This window comes from Drosophila melanogaster, chromosome X (genome assembly GCF_000001215.4).
Source record: "Drosophila melanogaster chromosome X".
NCBI classification, from domain to species: domain Eukaryota; kingdom Metazoa; phylum Arthropoda; class Insecta; order Diptera; family Drosophilidae; genus Drosophila; species Drosophila melanogaster.
This window is the reverse complement of record NC_004354.4, coordinates 9,152,497-9,163,230: the sequence shown is the minus strand read 5'-3', so window position 1 is coordinate 9,163,230 and position 10,734 is coordinate 9,152,497. Positions and strand designations below refer to the sequence as shown.

General features: G+C 45.1%; 6 protein-coding genes across 11 annotated transcripts, besides 1 other annotated feature; 4 read left to right on the top strand and 2 right to left on the bottom strand.

The window, feature by feature from the left end:
- Window positions 1-77: 77 nt before the first annotated feature.
- Window positions 78-1,139, bottom strand: CG44532 (uncharacterized protein). Its single transcript, NM_001298109.1, has 2 exons — window positions 973-1,139; window positions 78-873 (listed from the first exon to the last, which is right to left on the bottom strand). The coding sequence occupies exon 2, from the start codon at window positions 754-756 to the stop codon at window positions 205-207; it is 552 nt and encodes a 183-aa protein (NP_001285038.1). The 5' UTR covers window positions 757-873; window positions 973-1,139; the 3' UTR covers window positions 78-204.
- A 1-nt stretch (window position 1,140) lies between these two features.
- Zpr1 lies at window positions 1,141-3,107 on the top strand. The gene is made up of 2 exons (NM_132304.3): window positions 1,141-1,929; window positions 2,044-3,107. Exons 1-2 carry the CDS (start codon window positions 1,257-1,259, stop codon window positions 2,742-2,744), a joined length of 1,374 nt encoding a protein of 457 aa, NP_572532.1. The 5' UTR covers window positions 1,141-1,256; the 3' UTR covers window positions 2,745-3,107.
- Window positions 2,865-2,980: a mobile genetic element.
- Window positions 3,108-3,178: 71 nt separating the features above from the next.
- NdufA3 (NADH:ubiquinone oxidoreductase subunit A3) lies at window positions 3,179-3,717 on the top strand. 2 transcript variants are annotated; one of them, NM_001298108.1, is made up of 2 exons: window positions 3,179-3,324; window positions 3,383-3,717. In NM_001298108.1, the coding sequence occupies exon 2, from the start codon at window positions 3,392-3,394 to the stop codon at window positions 3,623-3,625; it is 234 nt and encodes a 77-aa protein (NP_001285037.1). In that variant the 5' UTR covers window positions 3,179-3,324; window positions 3,383-3,391; the 3' UTR covers window positions 3,626-3,717. The 2 variants fall into 2 exon arrangements, with proteins under 2 accessions (NP_001285037.1, NP_652538.1); NM_144281.4 differs by having other exon boundaries at window positions 3,274-3,324.
- A 138-nt stretch (window positions 3,718-3,855) lies between these two features.
- Window positions 3,856-4,609, bottom strand: Dlip1 (Dorsal interacting protein 1). 2 transcript variants are annotated; one of them, NM_001272446.1, is made up of 2 exons: window positions 4,155-4,609; window positions 3,856-4,094 (listed from the first exon to the last, which is right to left on the bottom strand). In NM_001272446.1, the coding sequence occupies exons 1-2, from the start codon at window positions 4,552-4,554 to the stop codon at window positions 3,964-3,966; spliced, it is 531 nt and encodes a 176-aa protein (NP_001259375.1). In that variant the 5' UTR covers window positions 4,555-4,609; the 3' UTR covers window positions 3,856-3,963. The 2 variants fall into 2 exon arrangements, with proteins under 2 accessions (NP_001259375.1, NP_525004.2); NM_080265.3 differs by having other exon boundaries at window positions 3,856-4,091.
- Window positions 4,610-4,715: 106 nt separating this feature from the next.
- On the top strand, window positions 4,716-6,302 carry Ost48 (Oligosaccharyltransferase 48kD subunit). Its single transcript, NM_078541.4, has 2 exons — window positions 4,716-4,941; window positions 5,016-6,302. Exons 1-2 carry the CDS (start codon window positions 4,800-4,802, stop codon window positions 6,221-6,223), a joined length of 1,350 nt encoding a protein of 449 aa, NP_511096.2. The 5' UTR covers window positions 4,716-4,799; the 3' UTR covers window positions 6,224-6,302.
- A 259-nt stretch (window positions 6,303-6,561) lies between these two features.
- On the top strand, window positions 6,562-10,708 carry His3.3B (Histone H3.3B). Of its 4 annotated transcripts, none has more exons than NM_001272445.2 (3): window positions 6,562-6,651; window positions 8,546-8,851; window positions 8,991-10,708. In NM_001272445.2, the coding sequence occupies exons 2-3, from the start codon at window positions 8,570-8,572 to the stop codon at window positions 9,117-9,119; spliced, it is 411 nt and encodes a 136-aa protein (NP_001259374.1). In that variant the 5' UTR covers window positions 6,562-6,651; window positions 8,546-8,569; the 3' UTR covers window positions 9,120-10,708. The 4 variants fall into 4 exon arrangements, with proteins under 4 accessions (NP_001259374.1, NP_511095.1, NP_788892.1 ...); NM_078540.5 differs by having other exon boundaries at window positions 8,991-9,993; NM_176719.1 differs by lacking the exon at window positions 6,562-6,651 and adding an exon at window positions 7,618-7,827 and having other exon boundaries at window positions 8,991-9,993.
- Window positions 10,709-10,734: the final 26 nt, after the last annotated feature.

Genomic DNA, 10,734 nt, shown 5'->3' with positions numbered 1-10,734 from the left:
AGCACAGCCACGTATCGATAGTTTTTGAAAAGCGATGCCCTGATATCGATAGTTATATTGAATAAACGCGTATCGGTCGCCAAATATTTATTTTAAGTTTTCATTCCGCAAAGCTTACATCTTTAATAAGTATAATATAATTATATATATATATATTTAAATAATAACACAAAATACGCTTTATTATTACATGTTACATTACATTTAAATGTCAGTTTGACTCATTTCCGCATGCATATTTTGCATATCAGTTAAATAGGGTAAAATGATGGGATTAATCCCATTCCTTGTCACGCATTCCAACTCGTTTATAATATTATCCAATCTGTCCATCAATATCCGATGCTCTCTAAGCATAGAATTGAATTGATCTTCAGAATTCTGCTGCGATGCGGGCACGTGTTTAGTATCCAATTCCGATGCGTGCACGTTTTCAGTATCATTTTCCGATGCGTGCAGTTTTCGATTGAATTCTGATGTATATTCAACTACCAAAGTCTTTATTTTGACAAAGAAGTTGTTTTTAAAGTATGTATGTTCCATTTGCGTCTTTTCGTTGCGAGTTTTAATAGTATTTTCCCCTTTGGAAAATGCATCCCACAAGCTTTGCAATTTGGATAGTCGCCCTTCAAAATATCCAGGTTTAGATTTCCGTTGAGCCGGAGCCTTTTTATAATTGCGAATAATGCTTTGAATCTTCTCGCCCAAATTCATTTGCTCGGCCAACAGCGCACTAATGCTCGACGATCCGGCCATCTTAATTGAAAGTCTCTTAAAATGGTAACAGGAATATCAACAATTCAATGATACTCTAAGCTTGGCTCTTTTTGTACTGCCTTGAATTGTCGCTCTACAAAAGGACTCCAGTTATTTCTGAAAGCGCAGGTAATTTTAGGAAGAACGTGTGTCAGGTAGGTGGTATTCCCAGATTAATATGCAGATGGCCAATCAGTTTTTGTTTTATGGCCTTACCGTGTACCGCTACAGGTAAGCTCTTAAATTTATTTGTGCACCTTTTTATTTCGGGGAATTTTCTATCGAACACGAGTAAATTCTCGAGCGTTTAAGATCAACGCGCCGAGCACACTTCTGGGTATTTAAGGAGTTTTAAGCATATGCAAGCCGGTCACACGACGACTATCGACACTTATCGTCAGCGTCTATCGATTAAACTTGCACGTTTCGCCCCAAACATATACATTTCATTTAAAAAAGCACACTTAAACAGGAACTTTCGTGTGGATAGCAATCAAATCATGTCCACCGTGAGCGACCCCAACAGTAGCAATCCGCCGGAGAGTGCGGGGAACATTCGGCCGGAGCCCATTTTCCGGGAAATCAATGCGGAGCAGACCGACGAGATAGTGGAGGTCGAATCCGCCTGCATGAACTGCTTCGAAACGGGAGTCACTCGGCTGCTGCCCACCAAGATACCCTTTTTTCGCGAGGTGGTGCTCATGTCCTTCAAGTGCGACCACTGCGGCCACATCAACAACGAGATGCAGTCGGCATCGGAGATCCAAAAGTCCGGCATTCGCATCGAACTGCGAGTGCAATCCGTGGCTGATCTCAATCGGCGCGTGGTGCGCTCGGATAACTCCAGCATCAGCATACCGGAGATCGAGCTAGAGATTCCGGTGCAGTCGCAGAAGGGCGAGGTGACCACCGTCGAAGGCATCATCGAGCGGACGATAGCCGGCTTGTCGCAGGATCAGGAGAAGCGGCGCATCGATCATCCGGAGACAGCTGCTTCAATTGAAAAGTACATCGAGCGATTGCACCGCCTAAAGGAGGTGACAACACCCTTTCAAGTGCTTCTCGAGGACATATCCGGCAATAGTTTCATCGAGAATCCCCTGGCACCTGCCGCCGATCCGCAGCTAAAGACTTCGTACTTCACACGCAGCCAGCAGCAGAACGAGCAATTGGGTGAGGCCTCTTTGTAAAATTAGAAACTTAACCAGTGGAGATAGCCAAAAGAACCATTGAGTCACATAATTCGTATTGTTCCCCTTATAACCACACACCTGTATTCCTTTACAGGCCTGTACGAGCAGAATCACGAGGAGCAGCACTTGTTGAAGCCGATTGCCGAGGACTCGTGGCCCATTGAGAATCTGCACGGCGAAGTGCTTCAGTTCCCCACCAATTGTCCCAGCTGCCAGGCGCCCTGCGAGACGAACATGAAGCTGACAAACATACCGCACTTCAAGGAGGTGGTGATCATGGCCACCGTTTGCGGTGCCTGTGGCCACAAGACGAACGAAGTGAAGTCCGGCGGCGGAGTGGAGGCGCAGGGTGTACGCTTCCGCGTCCAGATTGCCAGCAGGGAGGATCTGACGCGTGATGTCCTCAAGTCGGAGACGTGCAGCATGTCTATTCCAGAGCTGGACCTCGAGGTGGGTCCGCATGCCCTGTGCGGGCGATTCACCACCGTGGAGGGTCTGCTGGTTGCCATGCGGGATCAGTTGGACGGCACGCTTTTCCACGACTCCGCCGACGACGCGACCAAGCAGCAGATGCAGCGATTCCTTGACACCTTCGAGGATGTCATGAATCTGAAGCGAGTCATTACGCTGGTGCTGGAGGATCCGGCCGGTAATACCTATGTGCAATCACTGAGCGATGACGACTCGGAGCCGGATGACAAGCTCACTGTGGAGCGGTACGATCGCTCCTACGAGGACAACGAGGATCTGGGCCTCAATGACATGAAGACCGAGGGCTACGAGGAGAAGGCGTGATGAAGTCTGCATTCGCAAAAATATAGCAATTAATTCATAATCAGATCAGTTTTTTTTTCTAATTAAACCCGTTACTCGTTAAGCAAAATTGTAAACTACATTCGTTGAAAAGTAAAAAAAGACAGATGGATAGGGTCAGATCGGCTCGGCTATTGATCCTGATCAAGAATATATATACTTAGGATGGTCGGAAACTCTTCCTATTGCCTGTTCTTTTACTTCTAAACGAATCTAGTCTACACTTTTACTCGACAAGTCACGAATATAAAAATCGTACTCTCAATGGCGAAAATTTTTATTTAGCAAAATACTTTTTTTTAAAGAATCCTAAGCAGCAAATAAACAAAATTCGAACAAATTTCCACATAACGTTGAAAATATTACATCTAGTTGCAGTTCTAGAATAAATCATTTGTCACGAAGATAATTCAAAAAGCTTTTTTATTTCAATATTCAGTCTATCGAAATTTCGTTGCCTGCATCTGTGCGGCGATAGCGAGTATCGATAGCCAGCAGGCCAGCTCTAATCAGCTGTTTGGTTTGTTCGTTGTGTAACTTAACTGAACGCGTTGAATTTTTGGTAAATGCTTTATAATTTTATTTGCTGCGCCCAGTGAACTAATAGCCCCATCCCGCAGTGTACCAAGATGTCCGCATCCGCTGCCCGAGGCTCCACATCGCTGCTGAAGCGCGCCTGGAACGAGATTCCGGACATCGTCGGCGGATCCGCTTTGGCCCTCGCCGGAATCGTTATGGCCACCATCGGAGTGGCCAACTACTATGCCAAGGACGGCGATAACCGACGCTACAAGCTCGGCTACGTTGTCTACCGCCACGACGATCCGCGCGCCCTGAAGGTGCGCAACGACGAGGATGACTAGAGGAGTTGGACCCTTCGGAAAAATCCTGTCGGCTTTCATCTTTGATTTTTTTTTGTTTACTCTAAAGCTAAGTAAAACAAACATCCAAATGTACAAAAGCCAGTGTTCAGTGGTTCAACTATAGCGGGTAGTAGTTTTCCAGGTTTTTTTTGTGTTTCATACTTACACAAATGCACTCTATATCCCTACAATTGCAACGTTTTGGGTTTAAAAACTCAAAGAAGGCACTTGTATAAAGAGAAGGAATATATATATATATTCCTAATTTAAAATTAATTTCACAAAAGATTTATACACTTAAAACCAAATTACAAGTAAGGGAAAAAACAGACAGTTCTCTAAAGATCCTTGTGCGAGAACTTTAAGTGAAATTTGCAGGCCTTCTCCGTGTAAAAACATTCGCCGCAGAAGCCGCACTTGAAGGCCGGTCCGGAGTCGCTGCTGAACTCGTTGGTGGGAGTAGCAGCTGCTGGGGAAGATTGAGAAGTTTGAAATCTACCTAGCCTAGATAAGAAAATTGTACACCCACCTCTTTTGGTCGACACTGCTTCCGCCAGCACCGTGGGCAGTTGCTCATTCTTCGGTTCCACCGGATGAGTTTGGGTTTGCGTGTGCGACTGGGATTTGCTGGCCTGGCTGCGCCTTCGGCGCTGCTCGAACTTTAGGGCCACGTTGAACTCGCCGTGGGCGCCCAGCCACTGGTGGCTGAACTCGTAGGCCATCGACAGCTTCTTCACGCAGATGCGGCAGATCTGTTTGGGATAGTCGTCCTCTGGGTCCAGTGGCGGCAAGGAGGCGGGCAGGCAGGACGCTAGCATATCCGCAATGGGCACCATCTGGTCAAGCACTTGGGCACACTCATTGTAAATGGACAGCGATTCCAGGCATTCGTTTCCGCACGTGCGACAGAAGCTCTCGAATATGTCCATTATGGTTGTTGCTAAGGAATGTTATTCACAATCTAAAATTTGAATTAAAATGTTTTGTTTATAAATTGGCTAGTAAATGTAATCGATTATTAATCAAATCATCGATTTTTTATAATTTCTTGAATTCCTTCTGGTATATTTGTATATATTTTGGCACACCCTACCAGTATTCGGCCACACTGACAGCCAGTCATTTTTTTTTTTCAAGAAAAGCCGGAGAGAATTTTGTGTTTTAGTTGGATAAAATGATGTGGAAGGCTCTCCTGATCGCCGTTTTGGCGATTGCCCACTGCCAGGCGGTACTGGAAACGGACGCCAACACCTTGGTTCTGCTGGACAACCTGGCCATCCGGGAAACCCACTCGATCTTCTTCAAATCGCTGCAGGGTGAGTGAAAATGCCGGTTAACCTCTGACGTGGACAATGAAATGTGTTGATAATTGTTTAACTTTGGGCTACAGATCGCGGATTTAAGCTCACCTACAAACTGGCGGATGACTCCAGCCTGCTGCTGTCCAAATACGGTGAATATCTGTACAAGAACGTCATCATATTCGCACCAAGTGTCGAGGAATTCGGCGGCGATGTGAGCGTGGAGCGTTTGGCCCAGTTCGTCGACGATGGCGGCAATGTTCTGGTGGCGGGCAGCGAGAAATCCGGCGACGCGCTAAGGGAATTCGCCTCCGAGTGCGGCTTCGAGCTGGACGAGGAGAATGCGGCGGTCATTGACCATCTGCACTACGATGTTAGCGATGCTGGCGAGCACACAACCATCCTGACCTCCGCCAAGAATCTTATACAGGCCGACACCATTGTGGGCAAGGCCAACAGGCAGGCGGATGCCGCACCGCTGCTCTATCGCGGTACAGGACTGATTGCCGACAAGGAGAACCCGCTGGTACTCAAGCTGCTGACCGCCGAGAGCACCGCCTATAGCTACAATCCCGAGGCAAGTGTCTCCGACTATCCGCATGCCGTTGGCCGAGGCACGCTGCTAATCGCCGCCCTGCAGGCGAGGAACAATGCCCGCGTAGTGTTCTCCGGCTCGCTGCTCTTCTTCTCTGACGAGAGCTTCACAACGGCCGTGCAGTACGCACAGAGCGGTGTGTTCCACAAGCTGGCCGGTAATCGCGACGTGGCCGAGTCCATTAGCAAGTGGGTATTTGGAGAGACTGGCCGCTTGCGCGTGGCATCCGTGCAACATCACAAGGAGGGCGAGCTGCTGCCACCGGATCAGGCGTACACCATCACCGATCCGGTCGTCTACACCATCGGCATCGAGGAGCTGGTGCAGGGCGAGTGGCGCGCCTTTAAGGCCAGCGACATTCAACTGGAGTTCGTGCGCATCGATCCCTTCGTCCGCACCTATCTGAAGCAAACGAACACGGGCGCCTACCAGGCCAAATTCAAGATACCCGACGTCTACGGCGTTTATCAGTTCAAGGTGGACTACAATCGCGTGGGCTACACGCATCTGTACAGCACCACCCAGGTGTCGGTGCGTCCGCTGGAGCACACACAGTACGAGCGCTTTATCCCGAGCGCATTCCCCTACTACACCAGCGCCTTCTCAATGATGATCGGCGTGTTTGTCTTCTCATTCGTGTTCCTTCACTTCAAGGATGAGCCCGTGGGCAGGGCCGCCAAGGAGGACAAGAAGTCGCAGTAGTATGCACGTTCGTTCAACTCAAATGTAACACACAATGCACTAAAATAAAGTTCTCTGCAGAGAGAAACCCACAATCCATAAAAGAACTTGGCTTTTTTTTTGCTTAATGAAGCTTATATTTCATTAAAATTAGCAGAGTCCAACCCATTAAAACATATTCATTTTTAATCTTAGGTTGGAGTTAAAAAAATTTTAAAAAGTTATAAAAATGTAATTAGCAAAGAACAGAACCAAACTATTTGGCGGGCATGGTCTTGTCAGACAATCGAGTGTAATCGAATACAATCGAAGTAGGCCTTCGCCTACTAGGCTACCATCTCTAGATCTCAACGAAACGAAATCATTGTGAAAATTTCTCTCGTCCGAATTTGTTCGTCTCGTGTTGAAAGTGACAAATTGTGAAGAATAACTTTATTCCGTGTTTAACGGTGAGTTTTTTTTTATTGCTAAATACTTATAATACTAAGTGTGGTTCTTAAAACGCACGTGCTTGTGGCCGCTGAATATGTGCGTGTGTGCACTGTTTTCCAAATTTTTTTTTCGTTGTGAATCGCCTGAGTTTATGTTTTGCCGTTTTTGGGGCTCCGCCGGCCGTCCAGCGGAGCCCTATTTTTCACCGCACACACACAGGCGCATTCTCGCTGGTGGATACATACACAAATACACGAAGATGTGAGAGGTCTCGTATTCGCACGACTGTTGGTTGCATTGTTGTTTTAGTTGTAATGGTGAGGTGCGCTGCTTTTTTTTTTTTTCCAAAATGGCCGCCAAGCAGGAGAATAGCAAGAAATAAAAAAGTTGCAGTCGTTGATGAAATTGGCAAAAAGAAAATTAAAAAAATAAATAAAAACGATTTGCCAATGTGCGAAAACTGGCGCCAAAAAGTATGAGTAATCGTATTTATGCTGGTTGGCATAAACATATAAAAGTTATTTATTTATTTCTTAAGTGGCACGCGCGTTGATGTGTGTGTATACTAAACACGCACATTGGTTAACAAATGCAAATGTGCATGGCTGCGCTTGTCATGCGCAGTGTGTGCCATCTCTCTTTCCCACCGCCAGCTTTTCCCGTATGTTATTGCATAATTGCTTTTTATTTTCTTTTTCCTTTGGCATTCTCTTTTGTGAGGATGTGCAGCTGTCACATCTACACGCACACACATGCTGTTTAGCGGAGAAACGACGCAATTAACTGCTGGCACACCTTTCTTCTCTTTCTAACGCGAACGTGCCCCTATAGGCATCTCCCTTCGACTTGCCGCCTTTCAATGCGCGCCAAGTTTTTACCGCTTGATTTTCCTTCCTTTTGTTTATGTTTACTCTTTTGGCGCTACCAGTCGAAGAATTTTTTTCGTTTTCTTTGGCTTCCTTTTATTTGATATTTTCCTCTTGCCTGCACAAGTAATTATAAATTGAAAACTACAACTCATTACTTCAGCGTGATTGATTCCGCATAAAGCGCGAAAAAAACTCAAGAGGCTGTACATAAAAAGAAGGGGAACACAAAAAACGGCGACTCACGATGTTTGCCCGCGAAGAAAAGAAATGAGATTTTCAAGTGGTCCTCCATCGTGGAACAACTACACAGCGAGAAAAGCAGATGTAATATATCTATACCACCAATTGAGAATTAGATGGTATTCCTATTGCTATTTAGAACGGATAAATTAGGGTTTTTTTATGGACCACCTTTATGAATTATCAGAAATGTTTCTTAAGTTTTTTTAATTATAAGTAATGTGAAAACTTTAGAATCATCTTAGCTAAGCTTCATTTGCACACCAATATAAATATGGATCACACTATTATTTTTCTGAGTGTTTTGCTGCCGAGGCACGATTTATTCCTTTGCCACTGAAGTGGAAGTTTCTCGAGTGCCTCGTTCCCAGAAGATGGGAAAATATTTGAAATGGGGGGCAAGAAGGAAAAGCAGGCAGCTGCCTCAAAAAAATTTCACCTTCAACCCTCGTTATCGTTATGACCACGAACCAAAGTTCCTCGTCAGTTGGCCGCCAGCGCTTCGGCGCTGTGCATCGGTCCAAACTTTGGCTCCCAGCGATATCCATCCGTGTATATCCGTCAAGAGTCCACGACACAGCACAATCGTATCCTGGCCAATTGCATCGTGCACTGCGCCTGTGCTGGACGAATAGTTTAGAGTTTGTGCCCAGTTCATCGAGTTGTCTTTCTCATCTGGCGAGGATCAGCGTGTTTATTTTGGGTACCAACCAAACAATGATTGTAGAAGTGTTTATTTAATCTGTGTCAATCTGGAACGCGCAAAATCTAACATTTGCATTTCCCATTCTCTTAATTGCAGTTTAAAAAAAAAAGCTAAGAAAACATGGCTCGTACTAAGCAGACTGCCCGTAAGTCGACCGGAGGAAAGGCTCCTCGTAAGCAGCTAGCCACCAAGGCTGCCCGTAAATCGGCGCCATCCACCGGCGGAGTGAAGAAGCCCCATCGTTATCGTCCCGGAACTGTGGCTCTTCGTGAGATCCGTCGTTACCAGAAGTCGACCGAGTTGCTCATCCGCAAGCTGCCCTTCCAGCGTCTGGTTCGTGAAATCGCTCAGGATTTCAAGACCGATCTGCGTTTCCAGTCGGCTGCCATCGGTGCCTTGCAGGTGAGAATTATGCTCCAAAGAATCAGAGTGGCTTAACTTAACTAAAAATGACAGGATTCATGGGATTATGAAGGGGGGGCTACTAATATCTAAAAGGAACTTGGTTATCCAACTCATATGAATTTCTCTTGACTTACAGGAAGCATCTGAGGCGTACCTGGTGGGTCTCTTCGAGGACACCAACTTGTGCGCTATCCACGCCAAGCGCGTGACAATCATGCCTAAGGACATCCAGTTGGCGCGCCGCATCCGTGGCGAGCGTGCTTAAGGTGGATCAGCAGGAACGCCAGATTCGATCACTGTCGTCCATTCCCGAACAGTAGACCATTCACGTACCGTTGTAGGAGAGGTGCACGCCAAGGAGCTATACCAGCGACACATTGATCCAATCTATCATTCATATTTACATGTATACATTTATCATCCTTTTGTTGTTCAATCGAATCGTCAGCATGACGTTGTCGATAAGAAAAACACCACACACAAAACAACACACAACATTACTGTAATGCTTAAAAATTATTTTATAACTCTTATTATTACTATTATCAATTAGTTTTTAAGTTTTTTTTCTCGCCTGTGCGTCGTCGGTGTCACCGTGTACGTTGCGCCGTGCTCCTTCTTCTCCAAATCCGGGTCCACCTCTTCGTTTTGGAAGGAGGGAATACCACCGGGCGGCCGTTGTCGCCTGTCCGCCTGCAACATCCGCCACCAACCACTCCAACAACTGTCCAGCTGGCGGGCTTCGGTTTCCAGGTAATCCGTGATCTTTAAGGCGCCTGCCTCGCCTTTATCGCTTCGATCGAGGAGAGGTTCACCATCTGGCTGCCGGGATGTGCGGAGCCTGGAGATCGGGGCCAATCTAACGTCGGCTGGACGTGGCAAGGCGGACAGACGGTTGCGGACCGCCTGGCGGTGATTCCCGGATCTCTGGATGGGCGGCGAGGGCATGGCCGTCTGGCGATGCCACTGACGGCACGCGGCTTTTATGAAGATAATATCCATATATAACACCGAAGACCGAATCGAGTACACTTAACTTTACACTTACGTATATGCATATATATACATAAATACATATATATATAAATATATATATATATATAAATATAAATATAAACCTATGCGGAAGGAAAAGAACTAGATATTAATACTCTTTCTTCTGTTCACTTTTCGTTACTGCAAATCATAATCAGAGCATTATATATATATATATATAGAAGTTATATATATATATATACACATAACGAAGGGATGGGCGTGACAGAGTTAGTTGATTAAATAAGATTTTAGATTTACATGCATTTTATACGTTTAGGCGGACGATAGAAGATGATTCTTCTTCGGGAGATGAAAAAAAGATATAAAGATGATTCAGCAATCAGATTAACTTACACATCTATAGATTTGGAAGAGCATCGAATAAAAATAACCAAGACAGAAATCACATAACAATACAAAATAAAAGCAAAAGCGCCGAGCAGAGCATTGAATATTTCCCAATATTTATATGTAGTTTGAAACACATGCAAAATAATCAATTGTAAACGCCCATAAAACATGCATATATATATATATAAATATACATATAGCTGTAAATTGGTGTCGATAACTAGTTTCACATTGAACATTTAAACAAATCGGACTAAATATGTGTCTATTCGTATCGTCGTAGCTTACAAGAACCAATATGAAAACAGAAAACAAAAAACGAATCCCCCACAAAACACAAAAACAATTTACAACAACAAATCAGTGACAGCAACAGCAAAAATAACTGGAAACATCAGCAAAAAAAAAAAAGAAAATAAAAAATAAACGGTTTTTTCTATAGAAGAAACCAAAAAAACCCAACACCAACGAATTGTATTTTCTGCGAAAGC

Excerpts from the sequence above, each read along its gene's own strand:
- His3.3B (NM_001272445.2), top strand. The coding sequence starts at position 8,570 with ATGGCTCGTACTAAGCAGACTGCCCGTAAGTCGACCGGAGGAAAGGCT. Across the intron at positions 8,852-8,990 it reads CTGCCATCGGTGCCTTGCAG|GAAGCATCTGAGGCGTACCT; the intron begins GTGAGAATTATG and ends CTTGACTTACAG.
- NdufA3 (NM_001298108.1), top strand. The coding sequence starts at position 3,392 with ATGTCCGCATCCGCTGCCCGAGGCTCCACATCGCTGCTGAAGCGCGCC.
- Zpr1 (NM_132304.3), top strand. The coding sequence starts at position 1,257 with ATGTCCACCGTGAGCGACCCCAACAGTAGCAATCCGCCGGAGAGTGCG. Across the intron at positions 1,930-2,043 it reads GCAGCAGAACGAGCAATTGG|GCCTGTACGAGCAGAATCAC; the intron begins GTGAGGCCTCTT and ends ATTCCTTTACAG.
- Ost48 (NM_078541.4), top strand. The coding sequence starts at position 4,800 with ATGATGTGGAAGGCTCTCCTGATCGCCGTTTTGGCGATTGCCCACTGC. Across the intron at positions 4,942-5,015 it reads CTTCTTCAAATCGCTGCAGG|ATCGCGGATTTAAGCTCACC; the intron begins GTGAGTGAAAAT and ends TTTGGGCTACAG.
- CG44532 (NM_001298109.1), bottom strand. The coding sequence starts at position 756 with ATGGCCGGATCGTCGAGCATTAGTGCGCTGTTGGCCGAGCAAATGAAT.
- Dlip1 (NM_001272446.1), bottom strand. The coding sequence starts at position 4,554 with ATGGACATATTCGAGAGCTTCTGTCGCACGTGCGGAAACGAATGCCTG. Across the intron at positions 4,095-4,154 it reads AGCAGTGTCGACCAAAAGAG|CAGCTGCTACTCCCACCAAC; the intron begins GTGGGTGTACAA and ends AATCTTCCCCAG.